Source organism: Haliotis rufescens, unplaced genomic scaffold (assembly GCF_023055435.1).
Source record: "Haliotis rufescens isolate VD_foot unplaced genomic scaffold, xgHalRufe1.0.p SCAF_7, whole genome shotgun sequence".
NCBI lineage: Eukaryota > Metazoa > Mollusca > Gastropoda > Lepetellida > Haliotidae > Haliotis > Haliotis rufescens.
In genome coordinates, this window is record NW_025964361.1 from 30,337,716 (window position 1) to 30,360,625 (window position 22,910).

General features: G+C 38.8%; 1 protein-coding gene across 1 annotated transcript; it reads left to right on the forward strand.

Moving 5' to 3' along the window:
* The first annotated feature begins 824 nt into the window (after positions 1-824).
* LOC124148133 (macrophage mannose receptor 1-like) lies at positions 825-21,808 on the forward strand. The gene is made up of 5 exons (XM_046519095.2): positions 825-918; positions 1,148-1,298; positions 3,594-3,832; positions 19,821-19,901; positions 21,109-21,808. The coding sequence occupies exons 1-5, from the start codon at positions 861-863 to the stop codon at positions 21,288-21,290; spliced, it is 711 nt and encodes a 236-aa protein (XP_046375051.1). The 5' UTR covers positions 825-860; the 3' UTR covers positions 21,291-21,808.
* Positions 21,809-22,910: the final 1,102 nt, after the last annotated feature.

Genomic DNA, 22,910 nt, shown 5'->3' on the forward strand with positions numbered 1-22,910 from the left:
TAGTCGCCTTTTACGACAAGCATAGTCGCCTAATACGGCAAGCATGGGTTGCTTAAGACCTATTCTACCCCGGATCTTCACGGGTCGATTTAAAAAGGGTACGCAGCTATTTGTAAATATATGACCATATAAAGGTCATATTAAGCAACTCGATAATGGTCTCTCTTGTTTGCAAATATCAGGTTTTGCCCCACTTCCTTGATTACACGAAACACGGTCTCTAAATGCAGGAATTATTAACGGTCTATAGCCTATGGGTTGGATCGTTGATGAAGAGTTAAAATCTATGCAATATGTATGTGTTCACGGCCTGATCGTTAAACCAGAACTCGTTGTGAAAATATAAGCGGTGGTCGTTGTATTGATTACGTTAAACGCTTGTTTACCAAATTGCCTCAATGTTTCAAATACGGGTATCCACTCCCCTGACGTATACCTATTTCAATTAAATATTGGAGCAACAGACATACAACTTTTTATCGCAGGTTTGCAATTTCTGTAATAGAAACACAAAAAGGTATGTTATTATTAAATAAGCATACAGTATATTGTTCATGCTCACAAGGCCTCTTCTTGATTTTGTTTGCTCAGCGAATTGTTTGTAATCTAACGCTTTCTGATGGTTCAGTTGCCATAGCGACATGAATCTTAGGAAACTGTTCTATGGATTACTGTAAGCGACAACGTATTGCTCATTGAATAAATTATCTGCAAACAGAATCAATTATTTCTCGATAATGTAGCATAGTTAAATGGTAAACACTACCCGCGTTATTGATTCCATCGGTGTCTTTATGCGCACAAAGACTTCTGTCAGTTGCCACTGCATTTTGTTGTGGGGATCGCTACGTAGGCCCACCATGTTGGTGTGGGTCCTTGCTTTTGGTGTTCTCAACTGTGAAACGTTTGTCCGTGGAGGTAAAACATGTCATTGTTTGTCTTTATTACCTGTTAAGTAATGATTTTTATTTCACTTTTTTATACTTTAAAGAATGTGTAGAGAAGTCGTGTTTTCCGAAGTCAAGCGAATGAATAATATAAACTTCTACGCGAGTCCATGCATCATTTGTTTTTGGACCCCTGAAGATCCGGGGTAGAATATGTCTTCAGCAACCCATGTGATGACCAGCTCTTTTGTATTTCTCAGCTCCTGAAGATTACGTTTACGTCTATGGATTTGCCACCTGGCAGCAAGCCAGTGAATCATGCGCACATTTTGGGATGAACTTGCTTTCTATTGCGAACGAAACAATATTTACAGAGGCAAAAAAATACCTAGCTGGAACTCATGGGCCGGGGTAAGTACTTGTTATTAGATGGAAAAAGGCTGGCATTGGCGTTTAATAAGAAGATAAAATGTTTATTTAGATCTTTGCCGAGTCACAGAAATGATATATAAATGCATTTAATATACAAGTTAAGTTTAAATTTCAAATTATGTATCCAGTTATATCTCAAGTATATACAGAGAAACAGCTTCCTTTCGCCATTTTCTTTCACTGACTTGGGTTTTTAAAAACATCCACTCGGTCACCTGTGTCACATTATAAGTTACATATGCCACTCCGGGGTGTTTAGGACTTTGTAAGCTGAATAGGCTTATAACCCACGATATATTTTTTTAAGAAGGTCCATTTCTGTCGAGCGATATTACAGCTCCAGCATTTGGCGTCTACATTTCAAAACAATCGAACATGCTCTTTCTACGAATATACAAAGATTTCAATGAACATCATACGACTCTTGCTCACAAGTTGTCTGATCAAAGTTACACCATTTAAGGCCTCAGTAAAACTAACTCTTGCTCACAAGTTGACTGATCAAAGTTACACCATTTAAGGCCTCAGTAAAACTGACTCTTGCTCACAAGTTGTCTGATCAAAGTTACACCATTTAAGGCCTCAGTAAAACTGACTCTTGCTCACAAGTTGTCTGATCAAAGTAACACCATTTAAGGCTTCAGTAAAACTGACTCTTGCTCACAAGTTGTCTGATCAAAGTTACACCATTTAAGGCCTCAGTAAAACTGACTCTTGCTCACAAGTTGTCTGATCAAAGTTACACCATTTAAGGCCTCAGTAAAACTGACTCTTGCTCACAAGTTGTCTGATCAAAGTTACACCATTTAAGGCCTCAGTAAAACTGACTCTTGCTCACAAGTTGTCTGATCAAAGTTACACCATTTAAGGCCTCAGTAAAACTGACTCTTGCTCACAAGTTGTCTGATCAAAGTTACACCATTTAAGGCCTCGGTAAAACTATCCAAAGGTTTTATGGTAGACATGTGGAGGGATTTGACGCGTCAGTTACAAAAATAATGTCCGAAGCAATTCCCTATTTTGACATGTACTTAGATTCCCGTTTTTGTCAGGTGAACAATTGGCTTGCCTCTGCATGTGTTTGTGACGGGTGACACCGGTGGGGCAGGATACGCTCACCTTTTCGCGAACTCCGGTATCATCCCTATTTAATACTAAGAGTGTTTCATAAACACATGCTCATGATATACATGTAGTTGAAACATACAACCGACTCTCCTTGTAGCAGATATTTCCTATGAATATGGAAATGGTCTGGTCGCCGATGTTTACACTAATGTTTGGCTCGTAAAACCCCGTACACCCTGCTAGAGTCACGTGTAACGGAAATATCATAAGGACCGCCCAGCATGGCAGCTCTATTGCGAAAAGAGTCAGCTGTGACGTGAAACACAAGTGACGGCGTGCTACACATTCCGGCGCAGTGGTGCCTCAGGCTAATTTGCATATATATCACTTGACTTTTCTCTTGTTCGTAAACAAACGCGCTTTTTCAGAAATCAGAATAGGACGGACTAATGCAAGTATTTGGGGACGCTTTACATATTGTTTGGCATAATTATATAAATATGCTAATACAACTGCGACAGTGAGTTGCATCACAATACATATTTGTCCATCAAAGTGACCGTATCGCTAGCCCTCCGAAGGGCTTCGATGACAGCACGTGGAGCCGTACAACCAATGTAAACATAGGATACCTACGCAAATGGAAATAGTTTTTCACGAGTTAGGATATTTTTTCAATGAAAGTTAACCATTCTTTGACATATGTTCATCTAGATATGTAGACTTGTCAAAATGAAACATATGAAAAACATGCAACATTTTGAATGGACTGTGTAAGATGTGACGAATTGTCACATGGCGCTGGCCTGTGGCAGAGGTACTATGCTTAACGCATGAAACTCTGGGTAGGAGAGTGGGCGTGCTAACCTGACCAATCGACCTGGTTTGGTGTCAGCATTGGCAAATCGGAAAAGTTTTTTTCTTTTCTTTTTGGCAGAATAATAACTCTTAAGTGCTAACGTTGAATTTGTTTTCTTAAAGTTATTTTCGTGTATCTTTAGTAATGATAATGTTATAACTGTATTGCTTTCGTTGTTGAAAATGTAGCGTTCTTGATTTAGTTCTGTTATAGGCAAGATTAGAATAAACGTATAATCAGGTGGAAATTAGAAACTGATTTAATATGTCTAATAAAACAACAACGAAATTACGGTTTTCTATGTTGAACGTCCATCCAACTGAGAACGCAATAACGTTGACTTCCAGGGGTGTAGCCAGCGGATTATGGATAGGTCTACGCTTTGTTGGGAGTGGCACACCAGACTTGAGTAAGTTCCAGTGGGAGGATGGCTCTTCTCCAACGTGGTCAAGCTGGACAGCCGGTTCCCCGCCCAGCTCTATAGCCTCAAGTATGTCGTGTGGGGCTATAGTGACCACTACATCCGCCATGAACTACGAGTGGGAAATGGACCGCTGCAGCAAGAGGAGACCATTTGTATGCCAAGGTGATTATATTTCCCGTGTTTTAAGGACGGGCATAGCACCACATTAACCTTTACTGTTTCTAATTAATATGCACGGCGAGAGCCTGGGTTCCCCACATGGTCTATAACCCATTGTAGTGTCCCTTGCCATTTGGCTGGAATATTGCCAAAAGGGCAAAACGCAATCAGCACACACTCGAACCATTTCCCTGAATTATTTTTTATCATCTTGTTTGTTGCTAGCTTGTTTGTTGTGCTAGTGGCTTTCCCCAAAGTGAAAAGCGTCTAAGCGTCTACCGCTTTTAACGGTATTCAAGTTATATCACGGCGTGTCAGCTTAATGTGGGAGGAAAGCCCGAAGTGATGCAGGTCTCAGACGTTTACCACTTCGGTGAAACCCACGAGCACGGGTATGGTGCTGACAAACCTAGAAACATAATCGGGGCGAACCAGGATTCGAACCCACAATCATAGGTCTCTGGCGTGCCCAAGGGACGCAACTCTGCACAGAGAATTGCGGTGCCTTAGACGACTGAGCCGCCCGTGCCCCCTAATCAGATTGCTGAAGATCTCTGTAGGTATGGCCCGTGGTCGAGGAATCACAAGACAGCACAATCGCCAAATTGGCACAAGCCACGCCCCGATGCATTCCCATCTGTGATTCGTTTGAAAGATTCACTAGAACAAGCAATTTCACTTGGTATCCAGTCAGCTTCAACTACAACTCGTCACACATATGCAGACATAAAGTTGAAGAGGAGCGATCGAGTGACAATCATTAGTTGGGACAAGAACCAGACCACTGTGCGTGGAGTTAGAAGTGAACTCAACATTAATATTCTTGAGGGCCACATGTGTGATTAAGGATAAAATTACTGGAATATCACAGAGTAATAGTTAAAACTAGCATATAACCATAAAAAGGAATCACTATATGTTACAATACAATATAAAAAAGGGCTATAGATCGCCAGCATCTGAAGGTAGATCACCATGCTAGGGTCCATGGGGACTTATAGTACCTTTGCTAAATTTAGCCGAAATTTAACAGAACACAGATTCTACGATTAAAACGGTTGTGGCACAGGTGTATTTAGTGGGAAAACTTGTTAGCCTGAAACTATCCAAGCATTTTGCTAACTTTTGGAGGGGTGCATTTGACTTTGAAAGATCAAGAGGCCCAAATTTAAACGTGATGGACCTGAATATAGATGTAGTGGGTTTTCTTTTGTATGCTTTCGTTGGAATTTTACCGAATTAACCTGCAGAAGCAGCTGTCATGACCCTTTGAGATAGGAAAGAGCCTGGACAGCCTCCGGAGCGGGAGTGGTGACACATGCAATACCACCAACCGCTCTACTGCAGTTTACCAACAACGCAAGAGTGGCACGAGAGAATCCGAGTGGAAAGTAATGATCGGTCGACTAACAGCCTTGAACGAGATGATAATGGGGCGGTTGGGCAATCTAATTAAACTCAGATGTTCGTTCTCACTACAAGCAAACAAAGATCTCAGGACATCCCATCACGGGTCACGTCCGTACGGCCTTTCATCCGACCAATCAGAGCGTCGCTTACGTAATCGGGAAAGTGACAGTTCAATGTGTTTTCTAATCATGCAAGTAGTAGATAATGTGGATGTCCAGCACCTTCCGCGGAAGGTGCCCTATGAATATTTATGAGCCTATTGTTATGCTAATAGACATGCATGACGTCACAATGAGAACGGCGCAATTATGCATGCATGTTAAGAATGTCAAGAATGCGGCCTTTGTTAAAATGTCATAGTTGAGGAATTCTTTAGGAATGCCAGCTATGTGGAATTCTTTAGGAATGCCAGCTATTTGGAATTCTTTAGGAATGCTAGCTATGTGGAATGTAGTCGGGGTAGAATTCTTCAGATGTGTACTAGAATGATCATCATCAAATGGAATGTCATCCCTTTTGTGAAGAAATTTGGAATTCTTTAGATATGCCAGCTATGTGGAATGTAGTCGGGGTTGATATCTTCAGATGTACATGCATACTAGAATGATCGTCATCAAACGGAATGTCACCCTATCGTGAAAGAATGAAACAGTTCTCGGTCTCTTGATATAGCTACTAGCTAGTAGAATGTCATCATCGAGACGAAGAGGAGAATGTACAAGTTCATTCACCATTTGATCATCACAGTCGACTGCGAGGAAATATATATATATTTTTTTTGTCTTACAAAATACAGACGGACCTTTCATTTTTGGATGGAAAAAATCTGATTTAACCAATACCATCAAAAATGTTCACTAAAATAATGAATAAAAAATAGAATAGGTTTATTAGAATATTTCTCAACTTTATTCACGCCGTTGTATATTTCGTCGTAAAAAGTCAGTCTTATTCTTATTTTCAATCTTAATTTTCAACTCTGTCATATATTTCGTCGTTAAAAGTCAGTCTTGTTCTTATTTTCAATCTTAATTTTCAACTCTGTCATATATTTCATTGTAAAAAGTCAGTCTTATTCTTATTTTCAATCTTAATTTCCAACTCTGAAAGATTTCCTTCCCTCATATCGTGCCCTAAGTTTCCCATCTAAATGCTTAATCCGACCATACACGTTCTTCTTAAATTATATCCGGTTCACATCACATGTTATTCACCGAACATATGATAAATGAATGTAAGTATGTTGTAAAAGCTAGGTTGAAATGAAACATCCCAAGTTCTTATTAAGGATACATGAACAGTTTCAGAATAGTGTTATCTCACCGATAGTGTTTTCCAAATCCTATTGAAATTCACGAAACACATATCTTCCGTGTAGCATTTATCCCTTATTCCACAAGGCTTTAAGAACTTTTACCCACCTCAACCCTACACTGTGATATACCACCGTAAATGGTCTTATAGAAATTACCCCCCCCCCCCCCCCCCCCCCCCCCCCCTTATGGTAACCCATGTTTAAGGTACAGTACCCTGTTTAGAGATAATACGTTAGTATGTACTCTGAAAATAATGTTTACCTCATTTGACATCTGTATAAATAAAAAATAGTATAGTTTTATAAAAAAAATCTCTACTTTAAAGGAGTAGTAAGAAAACTAATATATGGTCAGAACAATGCCCCAAACCTCCCTTTGTGGTAATAGGAATGTCTGGAATGTGGGGAATGGTATGGCACGTTTGGTCTATTATGGAATGTTTTGAATGTTGTAGAATGTCTGGAATCGTATGGTACGTCTGCTCTGTTGTGGAATGTTGAGAATGTCTGGAATCGTATGGTACGTCTGCTCTGTTGTGGAATGTTGAGAATGAGTACTGGCATGTCTGGAATGTTGTAGAATGTCTAGAATCGTATGGTACGTCTGCTCTGTTATGCTCGGAATGTAGAGAATGGGTAGGAAACGTCTGAAATGTTATACCACGTCTGGTCTTTTATGGAATGTCTACAATGTTCTAACGCATCTGATTTATTATAGAATGTCGCGAATGTGTATCCCCAGTTTCATTACACAGATATATTCAACAAAAGCTATGTACGCGAAGAAAACGTAAACCTTGTCATAAGCTGATGAAGAGATCGAGCAGTTATCTAAGTATTTGTCTATCATCTTCCTTTTCCATCGCGTGCAACACTGACCCCTATCTCAACGACCATGTTACCCTAGTAGTAGAAAAAATATGGCTTTGAAAGGAATTTCTGCAATTGTATTGCAACAACAAGGAAACGCGTGTTGACAACAATGTTAGATTCAATTGTTAAGTACACCATCACCACAGCTGGCGGAATGTAAAACATTGGCGCACAGTTTCAACGACGTCTCGAGGAATCATCGACAATATCTATTTTCCATATTCAAACGTCCACAAGACTCTCTCGTTATTTAATCACGAGTCACTGATTCGCGCTTGGGGGTAGAAGCAATAGTTTTCTTTCACATCTTTGAATTATTATATATTTCCTGTTTCATTAAAAAGAAGCTTATTCACTTGAACGCCCACGCTTTACAGCTGATGGACCGTTAAGTACGTATTCAATCGCCGAGGTAGAAACAACTTTATCGTCTCGTTGTGAAGTAAACATACTACAGCGACTATCGAACATTGAAATAAACTATGTTAAAAAGTGACCGATCATTCCAGTTTGGTTCTTGGTTGGTTAGTTGGTTGGTTTGTTGTTTGTTTAATGCCGCACTCATCAATATTCCAGCCATATGACGGCGGTCTGTAAATAAACAAGTCTGGACCAGACAATCCAGTGATTAATATCATGAGCATTGATCCACTTGGTTCTTGGCTTAAAGTGGAAGCAATATTCACCGTCTTCCGTTGAAGTTCATGATTACTTCCTGGTTGTTTTTTGTAACTGAACGAAAATTGTACAACATGTCATCTCCCGATGGAAAGTGCGCCCCAGGTTTATTAGGGAGATCTGATGTTAATCGTCAAGTTGCTGACGAACGTAGAAGAGGCATATGTATCAGACCCTTTCACAGGGAGGACGCTGTAGTCGGAACTCTGGTTGGTTTACTGATGTTAGCAATCACCCTTTTAACTGTCGTTAATGCGGTTACTATTTCGAATTGGAAAAATAAAACTTCACAGTAAATAGACAGTGAACCATTTTTTGACGACCCACCTATTGAACCAACCCTCAGTCTACAGTCTATCAACGCTTCTTCACGGTGCTCGAACACACAATTTGTCTTATCCTATTTAACGCGAGCTGTCGTTTGTCGTAGCGAAAATCGCACCGTACTTAACGTGAGACAGTTTCTTAATGAAAAACCAACAATAAAAGGCACAACGCTTACTCAGGGCGAATGGAAATTGATGTTACGTCTGAAACCTTTTATCCGTGCACAAATCAGATCCATGAATGAACGGACAACGAATAAACGAACACTGCCTGAATGATCTCCACGAACAATTTAAACTTACATATTTAGGCTATCAACAATGGGCTAAAAGACGATGAAAAGAAGAAGAAAGTACTCGAAGTTTACTACGCTCATCAATGAAAACCTACATGCCATAGAATATAACACTCGAACAGAGTTGTAGCGATTTGTGCTCGAATAAAAAATGAATAAAAAATAGTATAGTTTTAAAAAACATTTCTCTACTTTATTCACGCCGTGATATATTTCGTTGTTCAAAAGTCAGTCTTATTCTTATTTTCAATCTTAATTTTCGACTCTGTCATATATTTTGTTGTAAAAAGTCAGTCTTGTTCTTATTTTCAATCTTAATTTCCAACTCTGAAAGATTTCCTTCGCTCATATCGTGCCCTAAGTTTCCCATCTAAACCCTAAATCCGACCATACACGTTCTTCTTAAATTATATCCGGTTCACATCACATGTTATTCACCGAACATATGATAAATGAATGTAAGTATGTTGTAAAAGCTAGGTTGTAATGAAACATCCCAAGTTCTTATTAAGGATACATGAACAGTTTCAGAATAGTGTTATCTCACCGATAGTGTTTTCCAAATCCTATTAAAACTCACGAATGTGGGTCACCCGTGTTGAACAAATGTTTTATCATTTTGAAAATGGTATTCATTAAATGAATTGGAATGTCGCTCTGAATAGTGTATCCAAAATTCCAACTTTCTCTTCATGTTGAGTGGCTGAGCGAAGTGGAATGTCACTTTGAATAGTTTATCAGGAATTCTAAAGTTCTCTCTAAACTGAAGTATGTCAACCACGCAGACTTTTCTCGTTGGTAGCAAATGATCGTGAGGTTAACCCTTTTCATCCAATGATATTGTAATGCATTTAAATGACACGCATCAAACGTTTCAAGGGGTAAAAAGAGCCTGCGAACCCATAGTTTTTCACAAGAAGTTCAGCTTTAAGCGAAATGATCTCGGCTCGTGACACATGCGCATGTGGGCACTGCTACTGATAAGACCTATGAAAATAGACAGGAAAAACAAAACTCTCAGTTTGCAATCAGACGTAACCGATACAGTAAATCACGTCTATTTATCTTAGTTTCTTTCAAATTTAAGAAACATTGTCATAGTATTAGTAATATGAAATTGTAATCAAAGAAAATTATGTAAATCGTGAAACACTGTCTACTGTTCACGACGTTTTGTAACATACGTGCTCATTCGTTTTCTTGTCCTTGATATTTACGTTTGTCTGTTTCAGCAACTAGACATTTTTGTAGGTTTCTTATTTGGTTGTTATTGAACTTCATCATGTCGTCCCCTTTTACCACCCCTGTTTATACCTGTGTGTTTTGTCAGAAGGTATACAGCTCCAAATGAGCTTTAGTTAGGCGTCAGAGAAATTGCGGGCCTTCGTCTCATGCAGTTACATGTAACACCTGTTCCAAAAATTTCAATCGTAAAGACAATTTAGATTCGCATGCGAAAACGTACCATTTACATGACAGAGATAATTTGACGTGTCAATTTTGTCATACCTTTCTTCCGAACTTTCCCACCTATAGAAGTCATGTTTCTCACAATCATCGTGGTTCAAACAGTACTGAATCTGCGAGTACTAGCTCTGCTTCAACCAATCAAACGTTTAAACGTAGAACGTGTTCCAAATCGTTTCCTTCCACGAAAGTTCTCACGTCGCACTTAAAACGAAACCATCTGTCTTCTCAAACTGCTCGTGGGGCAGACTCGGCAGCCAAACGCCGGAGACCCAACGAGGCTTTGCAGGGGTGCTATTCTCGACAAGCATTAGGAGGTCGGGCTAGGGAATATGATTTCATTCCTCATGGTAGGGAAGGCCACGATCCATATTTCAATTTATTGAAAATTCAACCCATTGTTATTCAACATTTAGAATCTGAATTGGCGCAAAAACGTGCCATCAAATGGGGCTTATGCGTCAATTTTAAACTGAGTAAGACTGGACCAACAGGCGAGAAAACTTATATCACGCCTTATTTCAGAACTAGAATGGAACCGGCCACTGTAGCCGACGATTTAGACATGCAATTCTTATCATACATGAATAAAAGCATGAGAGATTTAGACAATTTTGAAGGGGATAGTTCCAATTTAAACTTTGAAGAGGTCATCAGTGTGAAATTATCCGTTGTGAAATTTCAACCTTTTCGCGGCTCTTCCTACGTTCCCCTTCCCAGCCAGCTGCAATGGAAGCGTTCTCTGTTGAATATTAAAAACACAGAGGACGAGAAATGTTTTCTGTATTGTGTACTGGCTCACCTGTACCCTGTTGGGTCAGAGCATGTGCGAGAACAAGTGCATTGTTTCACGGCACATGAATCTAAACTTTACGTCAAGGGCTTTAACTTTCCCATGCCGTTGAAAGATATCAGTCGTTTTGAACCAGAACTAGGATAAACACTATAGAGAATTATATCTGTCACATGCAACTATGTGTTTAATTGACAAACATTTAATAAGAGCAAAATCATCTGCACTTCTTGTGTTTTTTATTTTTACTCCGTTCTGCAAAGTGCGCCAATGGCAGTGGTACTGACTCGATATCCGTCATTTGTAGCTAAATATAGCATCGCATAAAAGTGGTAATGCGGAACTAAAGCGGAATACAATTTCTTCTTTTTATACAGATCGCTAATGAAACAATGCAATTCCTATTAAAAAAAATGGTCGTGTTGCTTATTATCTGTAATTATTATCAATTGTCATGTTTAATTTTTAACCATGATATCACTCCCAAATGTATTATTTGATTGTCTATCATATCATAACCTTCGTGAGGTGGTGACATGTTTAATAATAGAGTAAAGTTTCTGTTAAATAGCTATCTTGGCCACTTCTGAACACAGTGTTTTCCTATGAAATAGCAAAAGCCATATGAAAATATAAATTATTCTCTAATTTATATATTTTAAAGATGTTATGCCACTCATTGGTGGGGATTATAAGTGTAATAATACAAGTTCCTAGGATGTTTGTGTTATGTTATTTTTCGAGATTATTTTAATTATTCTTCTCATACACAGAAACACAGGAGGAAATATCTAGGAGTATACACTCATGACATTGTACAATAGGCGATGATGTTCACACTATATATGCAGGAGGGTATGTACAGTAATATAATTATACTATTATTTTGAATATTACTGAGTGTGTCATTAAACATCAAACAGAGAATATGATACACAACAGAGTTAAAAGGGGTACAATTACATTTGTACGATTCAAGGGATTTCTAAGCCCCAATACCTCACAGCCCTCTGGCAAAACTGATGCGTGTATTTTTGTTTGTATTCTCAAGTCCCAAAGTCATTTTTTTTGTAAATATTATTATCACTATAATGCAAGAATTTTGTGGTAACAAATATTCAAAATCACTCCATTTGATTATTGTGTACATGATGATAAAAGCAATTATTTTTTTTATTAATGTTGGAGGTGCATGTAACTGCTTCAAGGCATAGCAGATGCGGAATGTGAGAGAGTTAACGGTGAAACTGATTGAACCATACCTGTTGGCTTATTGACATATATGCATTGCAGCTTTCATAACCATTTTGCCAGCAAAATGTCCTCATATATATGGAGAGACCATTAAATATTTTAAGGTCTCTGATACACTCAATAATCAAATGGAGTGATTTTTAATAATTGTTACCACAAAATTCTTGCATTATAGTGATAATAATATTTACCCAAAAAATGACTGCGTGGTTGAAATACTTCAGTCTAGAGAGAACTTTAGAATTCCTGATAAACTATTCAAAGTGACATTCCACTTCGCTCAGCCACTCAACATGAAGAGAAAGTTGGAATTTTGGACAAACTATTCAGAGCGACATTCCAATTCAATTAATGAATACCATTTTCAAAATGATAAAACATTTGTTCGACACGGGTGACCCACATCGTCTCCCAAAGCGGCGGCCTGTATTCACACACGGTTTAGCAATGCCTGGGGTAATGTATCAATCTAGGCCAATCAGTACAACGCGTGTCCTGCCCATTCATACAGCCGGATATCGGATGAGGTAAACATTATTTTCAGAGTACATACTAACGTATTATCTCTAAACAGGGTACTGTAACTTAAACATGGGTTACCATAAGGGGGGGACGGTTATTTCTATAAGACCATTTACGGTGGTATATCACAGCGTAGGGTTTAGGTAGGTAAAAATTCTTAAAGCCGATACATGCTACACGGAAGATATCGGTTCCATTATAGTTCTGAAATAAGGCGTGATATAAGTTTTCTCGCCTGTTGGTCCAGTCTTACTCAGTTTAAAATTGACGCATAAGCCCCATTTGATGGCACGTTTTTGCGCCAATTCAGATTCTAAATGTTGAATAACAATGGGTTAAATTTTCAATAAATTGAAATATGGATCGTGGCTTCCCTACCATGAGGAATGAAATCATATTCCCTAGCCCGACCTCCTAATACTTGTCGAGAATAGCACCCCTGCAAAGCCTCGTTGGGTCCCCGGCGTTTGGCTGCCGAGTCTGCCCCACGAGCAGTTTGAGAAGACAGATGGGTTTTTTTTTAAGTGCGACGTGAGAACTTTCGTGGAAGGAAACGATTTGGAACACGTTCTACGTTTAAACGTTTGATTGGTTGAAGCAGAGCTAGTACTCGCAGATTCAGTACTGTTTGAACCACGATGATTGTGAGAAACATGACTTCTATAGGTGGGAAAGTTCGGAAATATTTCTATAAGACTATTTACGGTGGTATATCACAGCGTAGGGTTTAGGTAGGTAAAAATTCTTAAAGCCGATACATGCTACACGGAAGATATGTGTTTCGTGAATTTCAATAGGATTTGGAAAACACTATCGGTGAGATAACACTATGAATAACACTAAGAATAAGACTGCCTTTTTACAACGAAATATATCACAGAGTTGAAAATTAAGATTGAAAATAAGAACAAGACTGACTTTTTACAGCGAAATATATCACAGAGTTGAAAATTAATATTGAAAATAAGAATAAGACTGACTTTTTACAACAAAATATATACAATTTTCGTTCAGTTACAAAAAAACAACCAGGAAGTAAACATGAACTTCAACGGAAGACGGTGAATATTGCTTCCACTTTAAGCCAAAAACCAAGTGGATCGATGCTCATGATATTAATCACTGGATTGTCTGGTCCAGACTTGTTTATTTACAGACCGCCGTCATATAGCTGGAATATTGCTGAGTGCGGCATTAAACAAACAACAAACCAACCAACTAACCAACCAAGAACCAAACTGGAATGATCGGTCACTTTTTAACATAGTTTATTTCAATGTTCGATAGTCGCTGTAGTATGTTTACTTCACAACGAGACAATAAAGTTGTTTCTACCTCGGCGATTGAATACGTACTTAACGGTCCATCAGCTGTAAAGCGTGTGCGTTCAAGTGATTAAGCTGCTTTTTAATGAAACAGGAAATATATAATAATTCAAAGATGTGAAAGAAAACTATTGCTTCTACCCCCAAGCGCGAATCAGTGACTCGTGATTAAATAACGAGAGAGGTTGTGGACGTTTAAATATGGAAAATAGATATTGTCGATGATTCCTCGAGACGTCGTTGAAACTGTGCGCTAATGTTTTACATTCCGCCAGCTGTGGTGATGGTGTACTTAACAATTGAATCTAACATTGTTGTCGACACGCGTTTCCTTGTTGTTGCAATACAATTGCAGAAATTCCTTTCAAAGCCATATTTGTTCTACTACTAGGGTAACATGGTCGTTGAGATGAGGGTCAGTGTTGCACGCGATGGAAAAGGAAGATGATAGACAAATACTTAGATAACTGCTCGATCTCTTCATCAGCTTATGACGAGGTTTACGTTTTCTTCGCGTACATAGCTTTTGTTGAATATATATGTGTAATGAAACTGGGGATACACATTCGCGACATTCTATAAAAAATCAGATGCGTTAGAACATTGTAGACATTCCATAAAGACCGGACGTGGTATAACATTTCAGACGTTTCCTACCCATTCTCTACATTCCGAGCATAACAGAGCAGACGTACCATACGATTCTAGACATTCTACAACATTCCAGACATGCCAATACTCATTCTCAACATTCCATAACAGAGCAGACGTACCATACGATTCCAGACATTCTACAACATTCCAAACATTCCATAATAGACCAGACTTGCCATACCATTCCCCACATTCCAGACATTCCTATTACCACAAAGGAAGGTTTTGGGCATTGTTCTGACCATATACTAGTTTTACTACTACTTTAAAGTAGAGATTTTTTTATATATAAAACTATACTATTTTTTATTCATACAGATGTCGAATGAGGTAAACATTATTTTCAGAGTACATACTAACGTATTATCTCTAAACAGGGTACTGTAACTTAAACATGGGTTACCATAAGGGGGGACGGTTATTTCTATAAGACCATTTACGGTGGTATATCACAGTGTAGGGTTGAGGTGGGTAAAAGTTCTTAAAGCCTTGTGGAATAAGGGATACATGCTACACGGAAGATATGTGTTTCGTGAATTTCAATAGGATTTGGAAAACACTTTCGGTGAGATAACAGTATTCTGAAACTGTTCATGTATCCTTAATTAGAACTTGGGATGTTTCATTTCAACCTAGCTTTTACAACATACTTACATTCATTTATCATATGTTCGGTGAATAATATGTGATGTGAACCGGATATAATTTAAGAAGAACGTGTATGGTCGGATTAAGCATTTAGATGGGAAACTTAGGGCACGATATGAGGGAAGGAAATCTTTCAGAGTTGGAAATTAAGATTGAACATAAGAACAAGACTGACTTTTACAACGAAATATATCACAGAGTTGAAAATTAAGATTGAAAATAAGAACAAGACTGACTTTTTACGACGAAAATATATCACAGAGTTGAAAATTAAGATTGAAAATAAGAATAAGACTGACTTTTTACGACGAAATATACAACGGCGTGAATAAAGTTGAGAAATATTTTAAGAAACCTATACTATTTTTATTCATTATTTTAGTGAACATGATTGATGGTATTGGTTAAATCAGATTTTTTCCATCCAAAAATGAAAGGTCCGTCTGTATTTTGTAAGACAAAAAAAATATATATATATTTCCTCGCCGTCGACTGTGATGATCAAATGGTGAATGAACTCGTACATTCTCCTCTTCGTCTCGATGATGACATTCTGCTAGCTAGTAGCTATATCAAGAGATCAAGGACTGTTTCATTCTTTCACGATAGGGTGACATTCCGTTTGATGACGATCATTCTAGTATACATCTGAAGATATCAACCCCGACTACATTCCACATAGCTGGCATTCCTAAAGAATTCCAAATTTCTTCACGAAAGGGATGACATTCCATTCGATGATGATCATTCTAGTATACATCTGAAGAATTCTACCCAGACTACATTCCACATAGCTAGCATTCCTAAAGAATTCCAAATAGCTGGCATTCCTAAAGAATTCCTCAACTATGACATTTTAACAAAGGCCGCATTCTTGACATTCTTAACATGCATGCATAATGACGCCGTTCTCATTGTGACGTCATGCATGTCTATTAGCATAACAATAGGCTCATGAATATTCATAGGGCACCTTCCGCGGAAGGTGCTGGACATCCGCATTATCTACTACTCATGCAACCTCGAAAATGTGAATACGGGATGTTCCGAACAACATTTACGAGCTGTATCATTGACTCCGTCAAATCAATGTCTGTCTCTCGCTTCAATGGGATGAACATTTGAAACGCAAGAGACTTTTCACAGCCCATTGGAGGTGCAGTCATATAATTACGTCAATGTATTTTTATATTCCATAATAATCTTTTGTTTAGTTTTCAAATTTTGAATCGACATTCTTCAAAGCGTAGTCTGGAATGGAAGTCGCCAGTTAGAAACTAGTGTGGTTAAGCTTGAGAAAGCTGTATTGTGAATGGCTAATGTTGGTTGGTTTGTTGTTTAACGCCGCACTCAGCACTATTCCAGCGATATGACGGCGGTCTGAACACAATCGAGTCTGGACCAGACAATCCATTTATTGACATGAGCATCGATACACGTAATTTGGATACGATGACATGCATCAACCAAGTCAGCGAACTTGACCACCCGATCCCGTTAGTCACCTCTTGCTTGAATATTGCTGAGTGCGGTGTTAAACAACAAATAAACAAACAAACTTAGCCAAGTAGCCGACAGTTTTACCAATTTGTTTCAGACCATTTAGATTTGGAGGAGTTTACCATTTCTTTATGTGAATACATTCAACCAGTTCAATTAGTGTCGAGATGAGAATCGCTGCAAATGCAATTGTTGCGACCCTGTCCTTTGAACGTGCCATTTTACATGGATCGAAGAAGCAGTGCTATGTGAAACAAACCTTCACAAAATTGATAAAGGGATGATTTTTTCATTTATTTGAAGCAGTATTGCTCTTTCCAAAATAGAATAGTTACCATGGACCCCCCCCCAAAAAAAACAAAACAAAACAAAACAAAACAAAACACACACCCCCCCCCCCCAAAAAAAAAAAAAACCCTAAAAAAACCTATACTAAAATAAAATAAAAAACCCCTAAAAAAAACAACCCAAAGCAACAAAACAACAACAACAAACAAACAAACAAAATCAAAACATTTTGCCTCACTTTCAAGTCTGGCAACATTCGTTTTGGAAAACTTGCGATTCCAAGCTTTCGGACGATGCTACACATCCGGTAGACCCGAACAGGTTTTACATTGCTGAGTAAAATTCCTTTCATCATCCTTGGTATTCATACATCATGGTGTTTGTATCTCACTGCTGCTGAAGTGAAATGTTGACAGTAAACCTATTAATTGGCAAAGGTGATGCTTCTCTTGATATTTATGGCGACTGAAATTGTAAAAAAAACACAGCTTTAACAAAAATCCGATATTATATGGCAAACAGAAGGGCGAAGTGATTATCACTGATTCAAGTTTTTCTAATGCAGTGCACAATGGAAAAGTAATAATTAACGAAATGTCATATCGATCTGGTATTAATGACCACGCGCATGTATTGTCCCAGCATCGTACTACGAAACGTGAAGATCCGGGGTAGAATAGGTCTTCAGAAACCCATGCTTGCCCTAAAAGACAACTATGCTTGTTAGAGGCGACTAACGGGATCGGGCGCTCAGTCTCGTTGACTTGGTTGATGCATGTAATCGATCCCAATTGCATGGATCGATGCTCATGGTGTCAATCACTGGAATATTTACAGACGGCCGTCATATAGCTTGAATATTGCTGAGTGCGGCGTAAAACAACAAATCAACCAACCAACTACGAAACATAAATCTGGAACATTCTGCTGTAATACAATACAGGCAGATAATGTAAATTTGTAACTGACACAAATAACATTATTTCATCATTCACATTGTAGTTTTATTTATGCTGGCTGGAGATACAGAAGACTGATAATACCACATGTATACCACAGCACTTTCTGAAAGCTTTTCTTTTGAGCTTTGAGCAAGGGTCGTATGCCGCTCTCTGATATCTTCGTGGAATGAGCGTGCTCCATTTTCCCTTAAAAAATTGTGAAATGTGGTCACCAAAGGCTGGAGCTGCTGGAATATTGCTAGACATAAAGGGGAAGTTTAATAATTATCAGAAGGGTAGTAAATCTGATATGATTACTTATAGGGGTACTTATAAGTCTTAGCGATATTTTAGGAACATATTTACAAGTATTCTAAATAAGAAACTTACAATGTTTTGTGATATTTGTTATAGAATCCCAGAGTGACACGCATGTTTTAGGGCTGGGTAAAGCACAGTTCATAATATGTTTGTTTTTCAGAGTTTAATCCAACAATATTTATCAAACGCTAGTGGTAGATTTTACTGTCTCTTTGTAGACTTCAAACGGGCATTTTATTTTGTTAACAGGGTTGTTCAGGGCATTGTATTCTAAAGAGAGGTATTCACTGTAAAATATTTCATGTTCTGACATATATGTATTCTCCTGTAACAATATCAAAGCCATGCTTGCCATAAAAGGCGACTATGCTTGTCGTAAGAAGCGACTAACGGGATTGGGTGGTCAGGCTCGCTGACTTGGTTGATATATGTCATCGATCCAAATTGCGTGGAACGATGCTCATGATATTAATCACTGGATTGCCTGGTCCAGACCCGATTATTTACAGACCGCCGTCATAGAGCTGGAATAATTCTGAGTGCGGCGTTAAACAACAAACAAACAAACAAATCCAACTGCTCCATTTCACAATATTTCAACACTCTTAGTGGTGTACAACAAGTGTGTGCCTTGAAACCTCTTTTATTTTCCTTGTTTGTTCTTGAATTAGTACAGTTGATATAAGCCTAAGATGTAAGGGGTATTTTTGTTGGTCGGGATTTCTTAAATAGTTTATTATTATCATGATCACGTGCTGATAATTGTTATTGGTTTGATGGTACGTACAGTTATTGTTTCACAGAAAACATTGAGGTTCTGAAAAGTTTCTGTACCACATTTGATACTGATTTTTTATATTTTTTTAGAATTGGTAGTATAATCAAAAGAACAGGGAAATGGAATTGGGTATTTTTAATAAAAATAACTACATGTCATAATTATCTGGTGGTTATTTTCGAATAGACTGTGTTGGTCCAGGGGAATAATTATAACTCACATGTACAAGTGAACTTATGATTTGTTCGAATAGACTGTGTTGGTCCAGGGTTGGTTGGTTGGTTGGTTGGTTGTTTATCGTCGCACTCAGCATATTCCAGCTATATGACGGCGGTCTGTAAATAATCGAGTCTGGACCAGACAATCCAGTGATTGATATCATGAGCATAGATCCAGGCAATTGGGATCGATGACATGCATCAACCAAGTCAGCGAGCCTGACCCCCCGATCCCGTGAGTCGCCTTTTACACAAGCATAGTCGCCTTTTACGGAAAGCATGGGTTGTTGAAGACCTATTCCAACCCGGATCTTCACGGGTCTGATCCAGGGGAATTAATTATAACTCACATGTACAAGTAAACTTATGATTTGTTTTCTTCAGGTACAACAACCAAGCCAGTCACCCCAAGCACGACCATGCTCCTCCACATTGAACCATTCTATAAGAATGCCGAGAAGGGTCGTAAGTATTTATCTTTTAACCTGAACATAAACCCGATTGCAATGACGCAACCTGAAGATGAATGTCTGTGTATACCTTTAAGGAGTGTTTGTTTGTTGTTTAACGCCGCGCTCAGCAATATTCCAGCTATATGACGGCGGTGTGTAAATAATCGGGTCTGGACCAGGCAATCCAGTGATTAATATCATGAGCATCGTTCCACGCAATTTGGATCGATGACATATATCAACCAAGTCAGCGAGCCTGACCACCCAATATCGTTAGTCGCCTCTTACGACAAGCATGGGTTGCTGAAGACCTATTCAACCCCGGATCTTCACGGGTCTTAATAACATAGAATTACGGTTCTGTCTCTGGAATTATATTAAGTCTTCATGATATTTACTCCTGTGTATCCCAAGTATACAACAATAGCAAGAGATGTATAATTGATTGCAATATATGACCACCGTCATATATCTGGAATATTGCTGAGTGTGGCGTTAAACAACAACAAAAAAGGCAATAATCGAGTCTGGATCAGCCAATCCAGTGATTGACATTATGAGCTTCATGGGATCGATGACATGCATCAACCAAGTCAGCGAGCCTGACCACCCGATCCCGTTAGTCACCTCTCATAATACCTCCCAACCTCCCACCACATACGCAGGCGACTATGCTAGTCGTAAAAGGCGACTAACGGGATCGGGTGGTCAGGCTCGCTGACTTGGTTGATGCATGTCATCGATCCCAGTTGTGTGGATCGATGCTCATGATATCAATCACTGGATTTTCTGGTCCAGACTCGATTATTTACAGACCGCCGTCATATAGCTGGAATATTGCTGAGTGCGGCGTTAAACAACAAAACAACCAACCACATATGCCCTGCATGTCACAAGCCTGTATTTTGTACAATTTATTACCTATATCGGCTGATCAATAAATAATTTGGTTTTCCCATGATAGTTAGTAATGCACAGTCTTATGTATTACGATACAATATGACAATACAGAAATGACAACACATGAAGACTTCACATCTATCGCGCAAGAGACAGTCAATAGCATTGTCGCCTTGTCCGGGGACATTTGCGCTGTACCTTTGAACAAGTAAACACCACGTAAATGCAGCCTATCATCTCTAGGAGGGCTCTCATACATAAAACATAGGAACGTTATTCCGCGTGTATACATAATACAGCTACATTTTTGTGTATTGCAGCTCACGGGGAGACTCTGTTTTCACGAGGCACTATCACAGCCTGGCCCTACATGAGCAACCATCTGGAGTTCCTGGAGGACTGTCTTGTGACATGCGCAGAGGAGGCTCAGTGTATATCAGCTGTATTCACCGACTCCAAAACACCTCACTGTATCCGCCAACAAGCATCCCCCATAGTGTAACAACGCACAGGAACATACGGCTTACATACATCACCTTTCGACAGGAGATACTTTTAAAACATAACAAATGCTAGCAAACCTGTTTTTTTAGCCTGAGAAATGCGGTCATTTTATTCTTTTGCAAGAGAAGTTAGTTGCGTTTAACGCCGCGTTTGAACACCTTTCCTGTTATACCACGGCGTGTCAGCTAAGTGCGGGAGGAAAGCAGATCTCAGGCGTTTCCCACTTTGGCGAAACACTAGAAACATATTCGACGTGAACCAGGATTCGAACCCACGATCATATGTTTCTAGTGTGCCCAAGGGATACAACTCTGTACATCTAATTGCGGCGCAAGATAACTGGGCTACTCCCAGTAACACCTTTGCAAGGAGACATGTCAAATGCACATCTGTATGTTAGTGGTATTCTACCAAAATGCAACAATCGACATTCATCCTTGACTTTAGACAAAGATAATTAAGTTAATGTAAATCATCCAAAGGTTTTGTATCATGAATAAAGCCGATGTTGAAACACCCTTCGTCATCAGTCATTCACAGCTTTCAGGTCATAGGTCCTGGTGTAAAAGACGCAGATATAATTAGATATTATAAGGTGCCGACCATTTGATACTCCGGGACTTAATCTGTTTCCGAAATTGCTGTAAATTATACTTTGTCCTCAGGTTACACCAGACTTGGTTGATGCATGTCATCGATCCCAATTGCGTGGATCGATGCTCATGATATTAATCACTGGATTGTCTGGTCCAGACTCGGAATATTTAAAGACCGCTGTCATATAGCTGGAATATTGCTGAGTGTAACGATAAACAACCAACCAACCAACCAACCAACCCTGGACCAACACAGTCTATTCGAACAAATCATAAGTTCACTTGTACGGCGTTAACCAACCATAACCAGTTATGTTTTGATAAATAAGTTGCCAACCCTTGTGATACATATATTCTGGGACTCAATGTTTCCGAAATTGATAGAAATAATATGTTTGTTTATTGTTTAACGCCGCACACAGCAATATTTCAGCTATATGACGTCGGTCGGTAAGTAATCGAGTCTGGACCAGACATTCCAGTGATTGATGTCATGATTTGTTTGTTGCTTAACGAAATTAAATATTTGCAGTTTATAACGAAACATTTTCAAGAGACTAACTAATGACAAGAAGAGATATCATCTCCATAAATGACTATCTGTCATTATTTTGCCTTGTCAGTGTGGAGCTAACGTAAAAAGGAAGTTAACAGTTTGTGTACGATCTAGATAAAGGGAGACAATCTGCGGGCAGGTAACTCTTGTATGACAATAGTTCCGTCAAAGTGTTCAGAGAAATATAACGTTTTCTCAACTTCAGAAAACTATGTCATTCACACTGAAGTATATAATAAAATCAATTGCTCAATGTTTGTTTTGAAAAAAATGTTGCAACCACCCATTAATTATGTTTTGAAGCTATGTTGTCTCAAACAACCCCTCCCCTGAATATTAAACGGTTGGTCTCACAATAATGACTGTTACAAAGTTGGTAACAATCTGTTCCAGCGAGGGGTCCCCACCATATGGAGAAGCAATACGAGATATTTACTTGGTTTTCCATTGATTTGAACATTATGTC